Source organism: Panthera uncia (genome assembly GCF_023721935.1).
Source record: "Panthera uncia isolate 11264 chromosome E2 unlocalized genomic scaffold, Puncia_PCG_1.0 HiC_scaffold_19, whole genome shotgun sequence".
NCBI classification, from domain to species: Eukaryota; Metazoa; Chordata; class Mammalia; order Carnivora; family Felidae; genus Panthera; species Panthera uncia.
The window spans coordinates 13,203,223-13,218,933 of record NW_026057588.1 but is presented as its reverse complement, the minus strand read 5'-3'; the positions used below and the strand labels follow the sequence as shown (position 1 = coordinate 13,218,933).

The 15,711-nt window shown below is 54.1% G+C and overlaps 1 protein-coding gene across 1 annotated transcript in view; it reads left to right on the top strand.

The window, feature by feature from the left end:
• The first annotated feature begins 1,004 nt into the window (after positions 1–1,004).
• MAP3K10 (mitogen-activated protein kinase kinase kinase 10) overlaps positions 1,005–15,711 on the top strand; it is a 17,647-nt gene continuing 2,940 nt past the window's right edge. The window contains exons 1-8 of the mRNA XM_049621816.1: positions 1,005–2,662; positions 6,413–6,593; positions 9,637–9,785; positions 10,238–10,413; positions 11,461–11,707; positions 13,288–13,404; positions 15,242–15,413; positions 15,518–15,630. Of these exons, the coding sequence (XP_049477773.1) occupies positions 1,981–2,662; positions 6,413–6,593; positions 9,637–9,785; positions 10,238–10,413; positions 11,461–11,707; positions 13,288–13,404; positions 15,242–15,413; positions 15,518–15,630 (1,837 nt within the window). The 5' untranslated portion in view covers positions 1,005–1,980. The remainder of the gene's footprint in view (positions 2,663–6,412; positions 6,594–9,636; positions 9,786–10,237; positions 10,414–11,460; positions 11,708–13,287; positions 13,405–15,241; positions 15,414–15,517; positions 15,631–15,711) is intronic.

The window sequence follows — 15,711 nt, the reverse complement described above, 5'->3', positions numbered from 1 at the left end:
GGAAGTAACTGTGCTAGTATTTCTTTGAGAATCATTATTGGTCTCGTAGCACTCTGATTACGAAGTTGCCAGTGTTTTGAGCAATCTAACCCTGGGGTTTGTTTTTTTTTTTCTTCTTCCCCTTAAATTCTTGTTATGTTTAGTGAGCTGTTTTGTAGAACTCCAGGGTTTTTCAGGAACGCATATATCACTCATGGCAGAACTGCCTATAACTCAGAATAAGGGGGGGACTCTGTCTTCAAACAAGCATTCTTGATAGTTCCTATGTTTTCCTGATGGGTAGACAAGAGACCAGGTACCCACTTCTAAGAGTGGAACAACTTCCCAGGAGCAGGGGCGGGGTCTGGAACTTGGGAAGCAGAGCACCTCATGGTACCTCTTTTATCTCCTCCCTCCAGACTTCCGGGCCACTCGGGAGAAACCACGTGAAAAGGCCCAGAATTTTGCTGTTTACAAGCTTACAGATCTTGAGCAAGTCACTGAACCTCTGCAGGACTCAATATCCTCATTCTTTAAATGGGAAGGCAGTGTTTTGTTTGTTTTTAAATCATGTTTGTTTTTAATTTTAAAACCTACCTTTGAGGCTTGCTTTTGCCATTTACAGTTCTGTGACCTTGGACAAGTGACTTTGCTTTTCAATGCATCATCTGTAAAATGGGGGCTTTGCGAGAATTTGATGATACCATGCAAAGCGCTTAGCACAAGATGCGCATTAAGCCCCAATAGATTGAAGTTCCTATTACGAGAGGCGGGAGTTCTGACTGCTGAGGTGGAAGAAACCAGAGCTGGTGGGGAAAGACATGGCTGTGATTTCCCAACGGACAGTGAACACGTCCTGCCAGCCCCATCTTCCCTGCTGAGGCCTCGCCATCAGCCGAATCCCCTAGGTGGCAGGAGCCACCAACCTTTCTCCAACGTTTGAGGCCGCCTCCCGCGGCGCCTGTCCCGGAACGGACTACATTTCCCGGCGTGCACCTCGGGTCGGGGCCGGAGGGGACGGGCAGCCAAGGGGACCGTGCTCCAGCCGCGTTAGAGGCTGGAGCCAGTAACCACCACTCACGCAGCTCCTCTATTTCGCTTTGCGAAGCCGGTCCGCCACCGTCAACCCCATCTTGAGCCGCGGACCCGTAGGGTCTGTGAGGAGCGCTTGGCCCCCGCCTCCTTCCCTCCTCCCGGCATCTGGCCCACCGAGTCCCAGGGAGGGTCCGAGGCCAAGCTTATCTCCTCGGGAGGATTCCTTCGGCCTCGTGGGGTCCCCACTGCGGCCCGAGGCTGGCAGCGGGGCTCTGGAAGCTAGGGGAACAGCCTCGAGGCCGCGCAGCCGGAGACTACAACTCCCAGGCGGCACCGCGGCGGCGGCGGCGGCGGCGGCGAGCACGTCACTCAGGCACCGCCGGCGGCCCCGGGAAGCGGCGCGGGCGGGGGCAGGGCTGGGGCCGACCGGGAGGCAGGTGCTGAGGATGGGGGCAGCCCGGCCGCCCCGAGCGTGAGAAGGCCGAGGGGCGCGCCACCCCATCCCGGGGCGGGCGCCCCCGGGGCCCCGCCACCCCCACCCCGCCCGGCGGTCGTGGCCCGGGATGCGGAGCCGGGGGCCGCCGGTGGAGCTGCGCGGGGTGAGAGGCGTGGGGAAGGGGGCTGCCTGCTTCCCTCACCCTCGTCCCCCACCGGCGGGCCCCGGCAGGAATTGGGGAGCCGCGCGGCCAGGCCCTCTTAGCGCCCTGACATTTGGGGGAGACAGGTGAACCCGCCACCCTATCCGCACCCCGCCCCGCCTGGGCAGCTGAATCAGAGGGGACGACCCTGCCCTTTTAAGGAGGCTTTTTCTTGCTCCTGTGGAGGGCCCCCGCCCCCAGCCATGGCCTCCAGGAGCCCCCTAGAACCCGCAGGGACTGCCCCCCACCCTGGCCGCCGGGGCCCGCCCTCTGCATCCCGCGGGCAGCCTGTGTGAAGCGGCCTCCCGCAGCCCCCGGCCCCTCCCCCATGGAGGAGGAGGAGGGGGGGACGGCCAAGGAGTGGGGCACGACCCCCACGGGGCCCGTCTGGACCGCGGTGTTCGACTACGAGGCGGCGGGCGATGAGGAGCTGACCCTGCGGAGGGGCGACCGCGTCCAGGTGCTTTCCCAGGACTGTGCGGTGTCGGGCGACGAGGGCTGGTGGACCGGGCAGCTACCCAGCGGCCGTGTGGGCGTTTTCCCCAGCAACTACGTAGCCCCTGGCGCACCCGCCGCGCCCGCGGGCCTCCAGCTGCCCCAGGAGATCCCCTTCCACGAGCTGCAGCTAGAAGAGATCATCGGTGTAGGGGGCTTTGGCAAGGTCTACCGGGCCCTATGGCGCGGCGAGGAGGTGGCTGTCAAGGCCGCCCGGCTGGACCCTGAGCGGGACCCGGCAGTGACAGCAGAGCAGGTGCGCCAGGAGGCCAGGCTCTTCGGAGCCCTGAAGCACCCCAACATCATTGCCCTCAGAGGCGCCTGCCTCAGCCCCCCACACCTCTGCCTGGTGATGGAGTATGCCAGGGGGGGCGCACTGAGCAGGGTGCTGGCGGGCCGCCGGGTGCCCCCTCATGTGCTGGTCAACTGGGCTGTGCAGGTGGCCCGGGGCATGAACTACCTACACAATGATGCCCCTGTGCCCATCATCCACCGGGACCTCAAGTCCATCAACAGTAAGTGGTGTCCTCCCCCCAAAACTTGCTTCCACCGAATCTTAGGAGGTCAAGCCTAGGTGGTGGGAAATGGGGACACCAGAAGATATTGCCTAGGGCAAGAAGGGGCAGCGGTATACCTTCCGGGCCAAGTGAGGGAGGAAAAGGAGGCTTGGAAAGGTTGAAGGACCGCCTGTCTCCCAGGCTAAGAGTCACAGTAGCTTAATAAGTATGTATCCATGAACACTGTGACAGGCCCCGAACTCCTAGCATGGACAGCACAGGGCCTGCCCTCATGGCACTCACTGTCCAGCCATGATGCCAGGGTCCACCGGGCAGAGACCGAAAGAATCTAGCCTGGAGTCAGAGTTTCTCAACCTTGGCACTATTTACATTTGGGGCTGGATGATTGTAGGAGGCAGTTCTCTTGTGGGTTGTTTAGCAGCATCCGTGGCTTCTAGCTGGTAGATGCCATTAACATTCTCCACCAAAGACCAAAACTTGTCTCCAGACATTGGCAAGTGTCTCCTCGGGGTTGAGAACCACTTCCTGGAGTCCTCTCAGGCCTCTGCCCCAGCCAGAGTGAGGGAGGAGGGAAAGGGATGTGCCTTATGTAAAAGCTTCCAGGCTGCCTGGCTTATCACAGGCTCTCAAAACTTGATTGGTTGGTCGAATGGGGACTGGGGCCAGCAGGAAGAGACAGCTCCCCAGGACCCACCTCTAGATCAAGGAGCTTCTCATGATGTCAGCACGTATTAGTTGAGCACCTATTAACAGGAGCCCAACAGGGACCAAGACCGCAGTGGCCTCACCCATTTCCGGAGCGCCTGTTGTGTGCCACACCCAGTCCTGCGTCCTAAGGATCTAGCGGGGGAAGAATCCTACCTTCCTGGCTCTCCCAAGCTTCCTCTACCCCATCTCACTCCCTTTCATTTCTGCATGCATCTATTCTTTCATTTTTCATTTGGTGTTTGCTGGGCCAAGTCATGTGCTAAGGAGAGGGATCAACAGTGAATGAGGCCAGCATGTTCCCTGCCCTCCCTGGAAATGTGAGGATTTCCCCTTTGTTCTCACGTTTGGACTCCCACATCTCTTCTGATTCCTGTCAGTTCCACACCCTGAAATGTGTTTGAATCCATCCCGCTATTTCTGCAATGTTGTTGCTATGCAGAGCCACGACCACTGCAAGCCCCTAGAACAGAGGGAGTGGTCTTCCTTACCTTCCAGGCCTTACACTTGTACACCAACCGAGCTGCCAGGTGCTCAAGGTGTGCCAAGCCCTGTGGCGGGGCCAGGGAATTGAGCAAAGACAGACACAGATGGTTCCTGCCTCCCTGATGCTCAGACTCCTCTGACATGCTGGGCAAATAGAGGCAGGACCACCAGCATGCTCCCCTTGAAGGCTGGGGTGCCTTCCTGGCCTTTCCTCACCCCTCTGATTCACAGCCTGAAGGTGGGGTATAAGGACATGCCCCCAGGCCTCTAGGTTTTCCTGTAGCCAGTGCCACCTGGATGTGGCGTTGTTGGGGCTCCTTAGGCCAGGGCTTCCTGCTCAGTCAATGGGACAAGTCCATGCCCAGGACAGATCACAGGGCCTCCACAGCACAGCTTCCTCCATTCATCTTTCCCTAGGAGCCCCTCGTCTGGTGTCACTCGTACATTGGTTCATTCAACCGATAATTCTGAAGCAAAATTAAATATACTAGGCCCTATCTTAAGCGCTGGGATTACAGAAGTGAACCAGGCAAGATCTCCCCACGTAGAAGTTATGGTCTAGTAAACAGAAGTAGATGACTGATATTAGGTAGGTAGGTAGGTAGGTAGGTAGGTAGATAAAATTTCCAGATAAGATCAGGGGGCTCTGAAGAAAATAAAACAGGCAGAAGGAGCTCTTTGAATCAGATGGTCAGGGAAGGCAATACTGGAGCAGGGACCTGAACAAAGAGAACCCAGCCTTGCAAAGGTCTGGGCAGAGCAAAGGTCCTGAGGTGGAAATGAGCATGCCTTGCGGGAGAAACAGCCAGGAGACCAGAGGGGTTGGAAGAGGAGGAATGAGGGAGGGGTAGGAGATGAGGTCGGAAAGGTAGGCAGGGCCCAGATCATGATGACCTTGGGGGCCATGATGAGGATTTGGGGTTTTGTTTTGTTTTTTACGTAGTGGAAGCCATCAGAAGATTTTAAGCAAGGGATGATGCAGAAATGAAATGTAAGACCATAGTGTGTTCCGTCTGTCACAGGGTCACCCCACCAACAGAAGAGGTGGGGACCCAAGAAGGGAAGCATGGAGTCACATGCTAGAGAGTCGAGGGAGGCTTCTGGGCTTTGATGGTAGTAGAATTAGCTCACTGTTGTTATGACAGGAGAAGTCACCAGGAATGGTCAAAGATCTGGGGGGAGAAGTAAAGGCCAACTATGGCCATATCACACACTAATAATAATAGCTAACGTTTTTAAAGGGCCTACTGGTGCTTCACCTTACTACAACCCTGTAAGGTAAATACTGTTACCATCCCCACTTAACAGAGGAGAAATCCTAGCGTTAAGAAGAATAAATCATACAAGGTTATGCAGCTGATAAGTGGCAGAGCTGGGAGTCATGCCCAGGCAGGCCTGTACACTTTGGGGCCTGTTTGATACATGCTGGTCGAATATTATAGCAGTTAAGAGATTGGGCTCTAATGACAGATGTAGGTCAGGCCTTTGCCCCACAGTTTTCTAGGTATACACTCTTGGCCAAGGGACTTCATCTCTTTGAGCCTCAGTTTGCCAGTGGATAAAATGGGTTGCTTTCTAGATAATCCATGTAAAGGCCTAGCACAGTGCCTGCCATATCATAGGCCGCTGATAAACACCAGCCATGATTATAATTGTTGTTAGTAATAGCCCTAGACAGCAAGTTGGAACCATTCAAGATGCTTGGGGGATATAGCCGTCAGACTTTGTCACAGTAATGCTGCGTAGCAAACCACCCCCAAAACTCAGGGTCTTAAAACTTGATGTCATTTATTGCTGCTCACACACACATGGGCCTGCTGGAGCGTGAGCTGACTTAGGCGGGCCTCAGCAGGGAAGACTTTACTCTGAGTACCTCCCATCTACCTTGGACCAGCAGGCTGGCCGAGGCATGGTCTCGTGGTGATGGCAGGCAGATAGGTGAGGCCTCTTAAGGCCTAGGCTTGGAAATGGCATTCTGTCACTTCTGCCTTGTTCTGTTGACCAAAACAAGTCCTAGGGCCAACCCAAGGTAAAGGAGGAGGAAATAGACTCTTCCCCTTCCGTGGAAAGGAGTGCAGAGTCAGGTGGTGAAGAAGGTGATGCAGAAAGGGGTAGATCTGGGGCCCTGAATGCAGTCTGCCACAGGGGGTGACAAAGGCAAAGGAGAAGCACGTTCATCCCTTCTGCTCAGAGTCTAGTTCCCACCTCACTGGTGGCCAAGAATTCAAGGCCTGAACAAAGGAGAACCAAGGCTTTGGGCTTTGGCTACCCACATTTCACAGAGCTCCCCAGAGCCCAGGTTAGAATCAGGAGGGAAGTAGACCCAGAGGAAGCTCCTCCTCCTTCATGGGAGCTTGGGGCAGGGATCCGACTGGCATGGAAGCATCCATGATATTCCAGACCAGGAAAGGACCTGCTGCAGAGGGGGGTAACTCATGGTTACTCATGGTTAGAGGGAGAGAACAAGTAGGAGGTTTCAGCTGAGGCAGGCGGGCAGGACACTCAGGTCTGCAGCCCAGAAGGTTGGGGTGACCCATCTTTCTTCCTGCCCCACAGTTCTTATTCTGGAGGCCATCGAGAACCACAACCTCGCAGACACGGTGCTCAAGATCACGGACTTCGGCCTCGCCCGCGAGTGGCACAAGACCACGAAGATGAGCGCTGCAGGGACTTATGCCTGGATGGCTCCGGAGGTTATCCGTCTCTCCCTCTTCTCCAAAAGCAGTGATGTCTGGAGGTGCTGATGGTGGGGCTGGGGAATCCCGGAAATGGGGGAGGGGAGGAGGGTGTTTCAGAGTGGGAGGGACAGTCTCCTGCAGAAGCTAGGATCCAGGCCTGACAGAGAGGCTCCCTGGCAAGGTCAGACCATCAAAGTACCAAAGCAGGTGTCTGCTTGCTGAAGTGGCAGCTGAGAAGGACTTGGATTCGAGTGGAAAATTACGAAGATATAGAAATAGGATGTCAACACCAAGGGCCCCTCAGACACCATCCAGTACACCACCCCATTTGTCAATAGGAAATTGAGGCTTTGGAGGCATCCTTTCATCCTTCCTTCCTTGCTTCCTTGCTTCCTTCCTTCCTTCCTTCCTTCCAGCCATCCATCCATCTATCTATCCATCCATTCATCCAGCTATCCATCCATCCATCCATTCATCCATCCATCCATCAGCACTGGGTGCTAGGGATACCGCAGTAAAAAAAAATCTAGACACATTTCCTGCCCAGAGGAATAGTAAATAAATAAACAAATACACAAGAAGCTGGGGGGGGGGGGGGAGCTGGTTTTAAGTTAAAAAGTTGTAAAATAATTTTCCAAAGATAAAGAGTTAATCCACCAGAACAAAGTATGAGATAGTATTAAGAGCCAGGAGGTAAATCGAAAGCACTCTGAGGGCTGGAGGATGATGTTAGGGAAGGCTTTTCTGAGAAATGACACTTGAGCTGAGTTTTGGATGATGATAAGAAGGAGCCACCCATGCAAAGTTTGGGGGAAGAAGCTTCCCAGGCAGAGGGGACAGTGCCCACAAAGGCGGTTCTGACGTGAGAACGAGCTTGGTCTATTCCAGACACAGCCGTGAGGCCAGGTGACTGGAGCAGAGGAGGCAAGGAGGAAGGTGGTAGAAAATGACATAGGAGAGAGAGCGGGGAACCCCGCAGATGAGGGACTGGACGCCAGGCTTTATTCTAAGTGCAGCAGAAAGCCATTAGGAGCATTTATGAATGGCACAATCTGGTTTAGCATTGCAAGGCTCCCTCGGCTGTAGGATGCAGAATGGATTGTGGGGGACAGGAGTGGGGGCAGGAGGCCCGCGAGGAGGCTGTTGCCATCACCAGTGAGACTTGATGGCGACAGCAGATACTCTTCAGCCTGGGGCCTTCTACTGGGAGGGAGCCAAACCCAGGTCAGTCCCCAGCTAAGGCTCCAGATGGACCAAGTAGCAAAGTCATGGCTTCTGGGCAGACAAATCAGACAGGAAGTCTCCACTAGAGCAGTGCAGCTCTTTGGGGAAGGTTCTAACTGGCTTTCCATTAGGCATTCATTTGTGGTACCAAACTGCACAGAGCCATATCTCCGTGGCAAGGAGCAGAAAATCCCCAAATAAAAACAAGCCTGAAGTTTCTGCTCTCCTGTAAAGCCCAGGACTGATGTGGTGGTCCCGGTGACAGGAATTCAGGGTCCTATGTCAGGGTTCCTCAACAGGGGCGTCACTGACATAGAGCAAGGTAATTCTTTCTTGTGTGGTACTGCCGTGTATTTTTTAGGATGTGGTTCCCAGCCACCAAACATCATAGCGCTCCCCGGTCCTTGTGACAATCAAAACATCCTCACAGGTTTCCAGCAACACAGGTCAGGTGGAGGGTTCACACCACCCCCAGTTGAGAGCCATTATTATTTTCTTCCACCTTGTGTGGTCTCCATTCCAAAGCTCACTTCATCATCCAAAACGGCTGCTTGAGCTCCGGCTTTTATGTCCACATCACAGCAAGCAGGCAGGAAAAGAGGAAAGGACACCAATTCTCCTTAAGGACTCTAAACTTCTAAACTTCGGGACTCCGAGGACTCTCTTTAACTTCCTGGAAGTTAGTTGCATATTACACGTCCTCCTGCACCCCACTGGCCAGAACCATCGCCATATGGGCATGCTTAGCTGCAAAGGAGGATGGGAAATGATTTCAGGCAGCAGATGCCCAGCTCACATTCACCAGTGCTGGCACTGAGAATGACAGGGAGGCCGTCAGCCGTAGGAGGGCAGAGGTGGTGTCCATCTTGGTCCGGTGCCCAGAATAGTGTCTGGCACACGGCAGACATTTATATGTCAGATGCATGCGTGGATGTGGGGGAGCTCGGGGACTCACTGCATGCTGGACACCGCACAAAATGGTGTTCAGTTTACTGGAGAAGGTGGACCGGCAGGTGACCGTAGCACAGTGGTGCGTGCTCCAGTGTTGTGTATCCATCAAGGACACCGTCATGGGCATCAAGCAGGCCTGAGCCCAAGTGTGGACTGAGACCAGTCCGCTTACTAGCTGTGTGACATTTAGGCAGACAGTTTAACCTCTCTGTGCCTGCACCTGTCCCCCGGCTAAAACGGGGGTCATACCAATACCTTCTGCCTTACAGGGCTGTTGTGAGGATTACTGAGAGCGCCTAGCACAGTGCTGGCCTGGAGTAAGTGCTTTATAAATGTTAAATAGTGTTAACTTGTTTTTAGAGGTAAGTGCTGAGGGTTCTGTGGGAACATAGAGGAGGGGGGTCTCTCATCTAGCTTTGGAGGCTGTGGAATCAAGGAAGCCTCCCTGGGAGAGGGGACACCTGAGTTTTGACTGAAAGAACAGTTACACACAGGGAAGGATGTTCTTGATGAAGGAGACAGCATGTGCAAAGCCAGAGGTTAGGAAGAACAGGGCTTAGGGCTTGTTCAACTTGTTCAGCGAAGCTGGGGTTGGTACGGGGGCAAGAGGGCTTAGAGGCAAAGCTGCAGGGGACGTCAAAGGTCAGGGCTAAGAAAAGTGGCTTTGTCCAGGAGGTACAGGTGAGACACTGAAAGTTTTCAGACAGGGGTGAGGGAAGAGAGAGCAAAGGCAAGACATCAGACAGCCAACCCCACCACATCTATTTGAGATCAGGCCAGCAGAGGTCAATCATGTTCTCGTGGCCTCATCAACCAGCGCCGGATGTGGGGGTGAGGGAGGCCCACCACGGGACCGGAGGCAGGGATGGGGTGTAGGTGAGCATGGGGGTGGGCTGCGGCATCACCCTCCCTCTTCCCCACCTGCAGCTTCGGGGTGCTGCTCTGGGAGCTGCTGACGGGTGAGGTCCCCTACCGTGAAATCGACGCCTTGGCCGTGGCATATGGCGTGGCTATGAACAAGCTGACGCTGCCCATCCCCTCCACGTGCCCCGAGCCCTTTGCCCGCCTACTGGAGGGTGAGCCAGGGCCCTGTGGAGATAGGCTCAGCTTGGGTGGCAGGGGCCCTCGGGCCAGACCTCACCCCTTCACATCCATCCATACCGGTGGGCCCAGGAGTGAGGGAGAAGGGGCTGCAACCATTGGACCACAAACTGTCTCCCCTACAGTTGGCTCTGTGTCCCCCAAACTGTTGTTCCAGCCAGGCCCACAGCCCTTGAGGGCACCTGTTAGCATTCGCTGGCCCTGGGATTCTTCCCTGATCCTTGATTCTGCCACAAGTGAGGGAGCAGAAGCCAGGTTTCACTGTAATGTTGCCAGGAATTTGGCTTTGAATTCCTTCCCTCAGTTCCATGGAAGTTGTTTGTCCACAGTCCCCTGAAGTCCTGTCTTCCACAAAGCAGGGTGATGCCCTAGAGCATGGCCACTGACCTCTCCACCCCCACTGCTGTCCCCCCCACCCCCACCCCAGAATGCTGGGACCCAGACCCCCATGGGCGGCCAGATTTCGGCAGTATCTTGAAGCAGCTTGAAGTCATCGAGCAGTCAGCCCTATTCCAGATGCCGCTGGAGTCCTTCCACTCGCTGCAGGAAGACTGGAAGCTGGAAATTCAGCACATGTTTGATGACCTCCGGACCAAAGAGAAGGTGAAGGCAGGGGGCACAGTGGGAGGGATGGAGCAAGACCCCTGCATTTCTGATGCCTTTGGTGGGGCAGAGTCCCTTCCCCTGAGCCCCAGTCTTTGGGTCCATGCAGGGCTAAAGGGGCCTTTTTTGCATATTAAGAAAGGGGCCTGTTGGCAGATTAATAAGAAAAAGGCACCCTGCACTGATGCTGTTACAAGTGATACTGCCTGATGTCTGGGATTGGTTTAAAATTTTTTTTTTAATTTTTTAAGTTTATTTATTTGAGGCAAAGAGAGCACGCAGGGGAGGGGCAGAGAGAGAGGGAGAGAGAGCATATCCCAAGCAGGTTCCACACTGTCAGGCTCTGCACCGTCTGCACGGAGCCTGACACAGGGCCTGAACCCACGAACTGTGAGATCATGGCCTAAGCCAGAATCAAGGTTCAGATGCTTAACTGACTGAGCCACCCAGGCACCCCTAAATTTTTTTAATGTTTTATTTATTTTTGACAGACAGAGTACAAGCAAGGGAGGGACAGACAGAGAGGGAGACACAGAATCTGAAGCAAGCTCTGTCTGCACAGAGCCAGATGCCGGGCTCTAACTTGTGAACTGTGAGATCATGACCTGAGCCGAACTCAGACACTTAACTGACTGAGCCACCCAGGCACCCCTGAGATTGGTTTTAAAACACAACAGCAAAAATGGGAGGGAGGGAAAAAGGAGACAAGAAGATACGTGAAAAAAAGGTTTGCTAAGTAAAAAGAGTTGTTTAGGTGGAATGATGAGAATTGGGGGCACTATTCTGTCTCTGCTTTTGTGGATGTTCGAAGTTTTCCAAATTGAAGAGTCAAAAACTTAAAGGTGAAAACTAAAACCACCCCTTTCTTTGGGCTAATACAGCCTGGAGCACCGGCGCCCAGCTTGGCTGGTGAAGAGTGAGTTGGGTTGTGCCCCCAATTTGCCCCTTAGCAGGACGTCCTTGTGCTGTGCCCCAAGCAGACCCAGTAGCCCCCAGGTCCATCCCCAAGGGGCTGACAGGTGAGCCCTCGCCCCATCTTCTTTCCAGGAACTCCGGAGCCGTGAGGAGGAGCTGCTGCGGGCGGCCCAGGAGCAGCGCTTCCAGGAGGAGCAGCTGCGGCGGCGGGAGCAGGAGCTGGCCGAGCGCGAGATGGACATCGTGGAGCGTGAGCTGCACCTGCTCATGTGCCAGCTGAGCCAGGAGAAGCCCAGGGTCCGCAAACGCAAGGGCAACTTCAAGCGCAGCCGCCTGCTCAAGCTGCGGGAAGGCGGCAGCCACATCAGCCTGCCCTCCGGTACCGCCCACACGCCTTACGCGGCCCCCAGGGGCTGCTGGGAGCATTCCTAACACGGGGTTTACCTCCTCCTCCTATTTTTTTGAAAACTTTTCTATTGCTGAATGTATCACACATGTGGAAAGGGACCAGAAACCCGTCTAGCTTACTGAGTTAGTATAATCACCCCACCCAAGCAGAGAGAACCCACAGCCACCCCACATGCCCCGCCATGCGCTCCCTCCCAGCACAAACCCCCGGCTGCCCGCCAAGAATAACCTTTCTTTTCACTTTTAGGGCATTCACGTCCTTGCTTTTTAAAAATTGTTATTGTTTTGTCTTCTATTTTTTTTAATCTTTTAATCAGCTTTTTTCCCCTTGCATCGTTTATTCTGCAGCACTTCCCACAGTCTGGAGGCTGCTGCTTGCGTCTCCCCAGTATGACTTACCTTGTCCTTTGTCCCCTAAATTTTCTATTAACTGGTATTAAGTTAAACTATGTGAAACTGCTGATGTCCGGCCCTTTTTGACCAAAACCAAAACAAGTTTCATGTGGATCAACCCAATAGGTTTGTCTCAAGGCATAATCAGTTTCAAGTTCGGGTTGGGTCTCTTCCCCCACCCCCAAAGATTGCTTCTTAGGTAACATGACCCCGCTCACCCATCATAAGACACATGATGTCTGCTCAACCCTCTCTTAAGCCATCATGCAGTGACCAGCACAGCACTGGCCAACAGATATCTAATGCAAGCCACATGGCTAATTATAAATCTAGTAGCCACCTTAAAAAAAAAAAAAAAAAAGGGAAAAAATGGAAAAGAAACAGGTGAAATTGACTTTAACAATGTATTTTATTTAGCCTGATATATCCAAAATGCTACAGTGTCACATGTATCAATACAAGAAAAATTGTTAGAGATTTTAACCTCTTCTTTTCACACCCAATCTTTGAAATCCAGCGTATATGTTATGGTTACAGTGTACCTTGGTCCAGACGCTTAATTTTCCTCAAAAATACTTGACCTGTATTTGGGTTTCGTGAAATTTATAGTTGAAAAAAAGTTGATTCACATCCCCAAGATTTGCATCAAACATGCTTAAATGTTTTCAATAACCGAACTGAGGATCCATTTTTAAGTTTAAATTTAGATTAATTGCGACTACACAGATAGGTTCAAACTCTCCAGCGGCTCAGATGCAGTGGCCACACTGCAAGTGCTCAGTGGCCACTTGTGGCTAATAGCTGCCACGCTGGACACTTAGGCCTAGATCCGTAGTCAATCCTTAGTTAATTAAGGACCCCATTAGGATCCTTCCTCCCCAATTGAAGCGTGCGCCCGAGGTCTCTGGAGGGCTCATCACGGTTACATGGCTGTGCTTCACCCCAGAGCTGCCCATTCAGAAGGCCTGAGAGTGAGTGCTGCCCCTGAGGTTTGCAGTTGACATGGATGCCGCCGCTCTGGAGACCATAGTTTGCGAACCCCCGTTTAAGGAATGAAAACAGTGGCGTTCCATTCTGGCATTCCTTCTATCCCACAAAGGGAACTTCTCCGGTTACCCACGGAGCATCTTGCTCAGGAAAGTCTCTTTCTTTCCACAGGCTTCGAGCATAAGATCACAGTCCAAGCCTCTCCAACCCTGGACAAGCGGAAAGGATCCGATGGGGCCAGCCCCCCTGCAAGCCCCAGCATCATCCCCCGGCTGAGGGCCATTCGCCGTGAGTATCTCCCAAGGCCCTGACCAGTCAGTAGTCCACAACGTTCTGTGAACATTTACTGGGCACCGAGCTGGAGGAACAACAGGGACAAGACAGGCGGGGTCCCCTCCCTCATTCTCATCAGGGGTCAACAGACACTAGAGTGGTACATATACTATAGTGATAAGCTCTACAAAGGAAAGCAGGGAAGGGAAATAAAAGAGGAGAGGTGCTGTTTTACATCAGGAAGGCCTGTGTAAGGAGCTGGGGTTTGAGCAGGGACCCGGCTGGTAAGAAGGAGCGAGGAGGGTCAAGATCCGAAAGAAGCGTGTCCCTGCAGGAGGGAACAGCAAGGGCCAAGGCGAGGGGTGGGAATAAGCAAGGCATGTGTTTGGTCCTGGGAGGCCAGCTCAATTGGACTGGAGTGAATTGCAGGGAGAGGAGTGGGTTTGTGGTCAAGGTTGCAGGGGGCCAGATCTTGCTGGGCCTAGAGAACCGGGCTCGCTAAGGAACCTGAACTGGATTTTATTCTAAATGTGGTAGGGGCCGTGAGCCAGGCAGTAATGTGATAAAATGCACCTTGTCCCTCCAGCTGCTGTGAAGGGTGTGGACTGTGGGAGGCTGGAGTGATAGGGGAAGACAGGAGACAAGGGGAGCGGACCGGACTGGGGCTGTGGGCGGGAGACGGGGCTACGCGGCAGAGGCACAGCCAGCCCGGTTTGCTGATGGGCAGGATACAAGGCTGATCCCCTCAAATCTGTTCTGCCCCATCGGTCACCCCTGGCTTTGCCCCACATATCACCCCCTTCACACCTCTGTTGGGACCCCTGTTTGTACCAGGCCCCAGAGGTCATTCTCATGGGGACACCAACAAAGACAATGACCATATGCTGACAGTACTAATGTCAGGGTACTTTCAAAGTGTGGAAATGAGAGCAGTAGACTCTCCAGGGAACAAACTCCTCCAGAGCTGGAGGCTTGAAGGGAAAACTGGCAACAAGGCTGGGAAAAGGACTGAAAGGAACGGAGTTCCAGGTGAAGGGAACAGCCTGTGCAAAGGCATGGAGGTGTGGAAACACCCACCTGGGAAATGATAGACATGGGGTCCCAACCAAGGCGCTCATTGCCCTCTGCCTGCATACCCAGACTCCATTTCCTCTCTCTCCTCCTTTTCTCCCTCCCTCCACACCAGCCCCACAGGCCTCCTGGCTGCTCTAAACACTCTAGGCGTGGCCAGCCACAGGGCCTTGGCATAAGCTATTCCCTCTGCCTGAAATGTTCTTCTCCCTTGTATCCACTTGACTCACCCCCTCACCTCCTTCGCATCTTTGCTCAGATTCTTCCTTGTCAAACATGACTTTTCCTACCTCTCAGACTCCTTTCCTGCTCCGTCTCCCTCACAGCACTTACCGCGTATCAACTCCCTACACAAATTACTCACCTAGTATGATTCTTGTTGGTCATCTGTCTTCACCCCTAAAATGTAAACTCCCAAGAGCAGGGGGTTTTGTCAGCTTTGCCCACTACTGTCTTCTCAGCACCTCCCGTGGGGTTTGGCGTATGGCAGGTGCTCAGCAGACACGTGGGAATGAATAGATGGCTGATGGGCTTGGCTGTGAGGAGTGACGGGAGACAAGGCTGAGGGAAGGCAGGGAAGTACATGCAGAGCCTCTACTGCCAGGCTGAGGAGCTAGGACCTTGTCCTGACAGCAGTAGGGAGCTATGGAAGGATTTAGAAAAGGGAAGGGTTGAAGATCCCTTGGACTTCTGGTGGACAGTGGATGTGAGAGTGAGGGGGGGAGCCCAGTGGGGACAGACTGTCCAACACCCAGTAACCAAGTGGCTTTTCTTGGCCCAGTGACTCCCGTGGATGGTGGTGGCAGCAGCGGTGGTGGCAGCGGTGGTGGCAGTGGGACATGGGGCCGCAGCGGGCCCCCAAAGAAGGAAGAGCTGGTTGGAGGCAAGAAGAAGGGCCGGACCTGGGGCCCCAGCTCCACCCTGCAGAAGGAGCGGGCTGGAGGGGAGGAGAGGTATAGGCACTGGGAGCCCACCCCTGGCCCTGCACGTTGCCCCCAGGCCCAGGCAGCCAGAAGGCCTGCATTGCAACCGCCCCTATCTCTGGCGCCCCCTGCAGGCTGAAGGCCCTGGGGGAAGGAAGCAAACAGTGGTCATCCAGTGCCCCCAACCTGGGCAAATCCCCCAAACACACACCGATCGCCCCAGGCTTCGCCAGCCTCAATGAGATGGGTAAGAGGGTGAGGGTGCCTTTAAAATGGAGAGGGAGGGGCATCCGGAGGGAAACAGAACTCAAGACGAAGAGGTGACCAT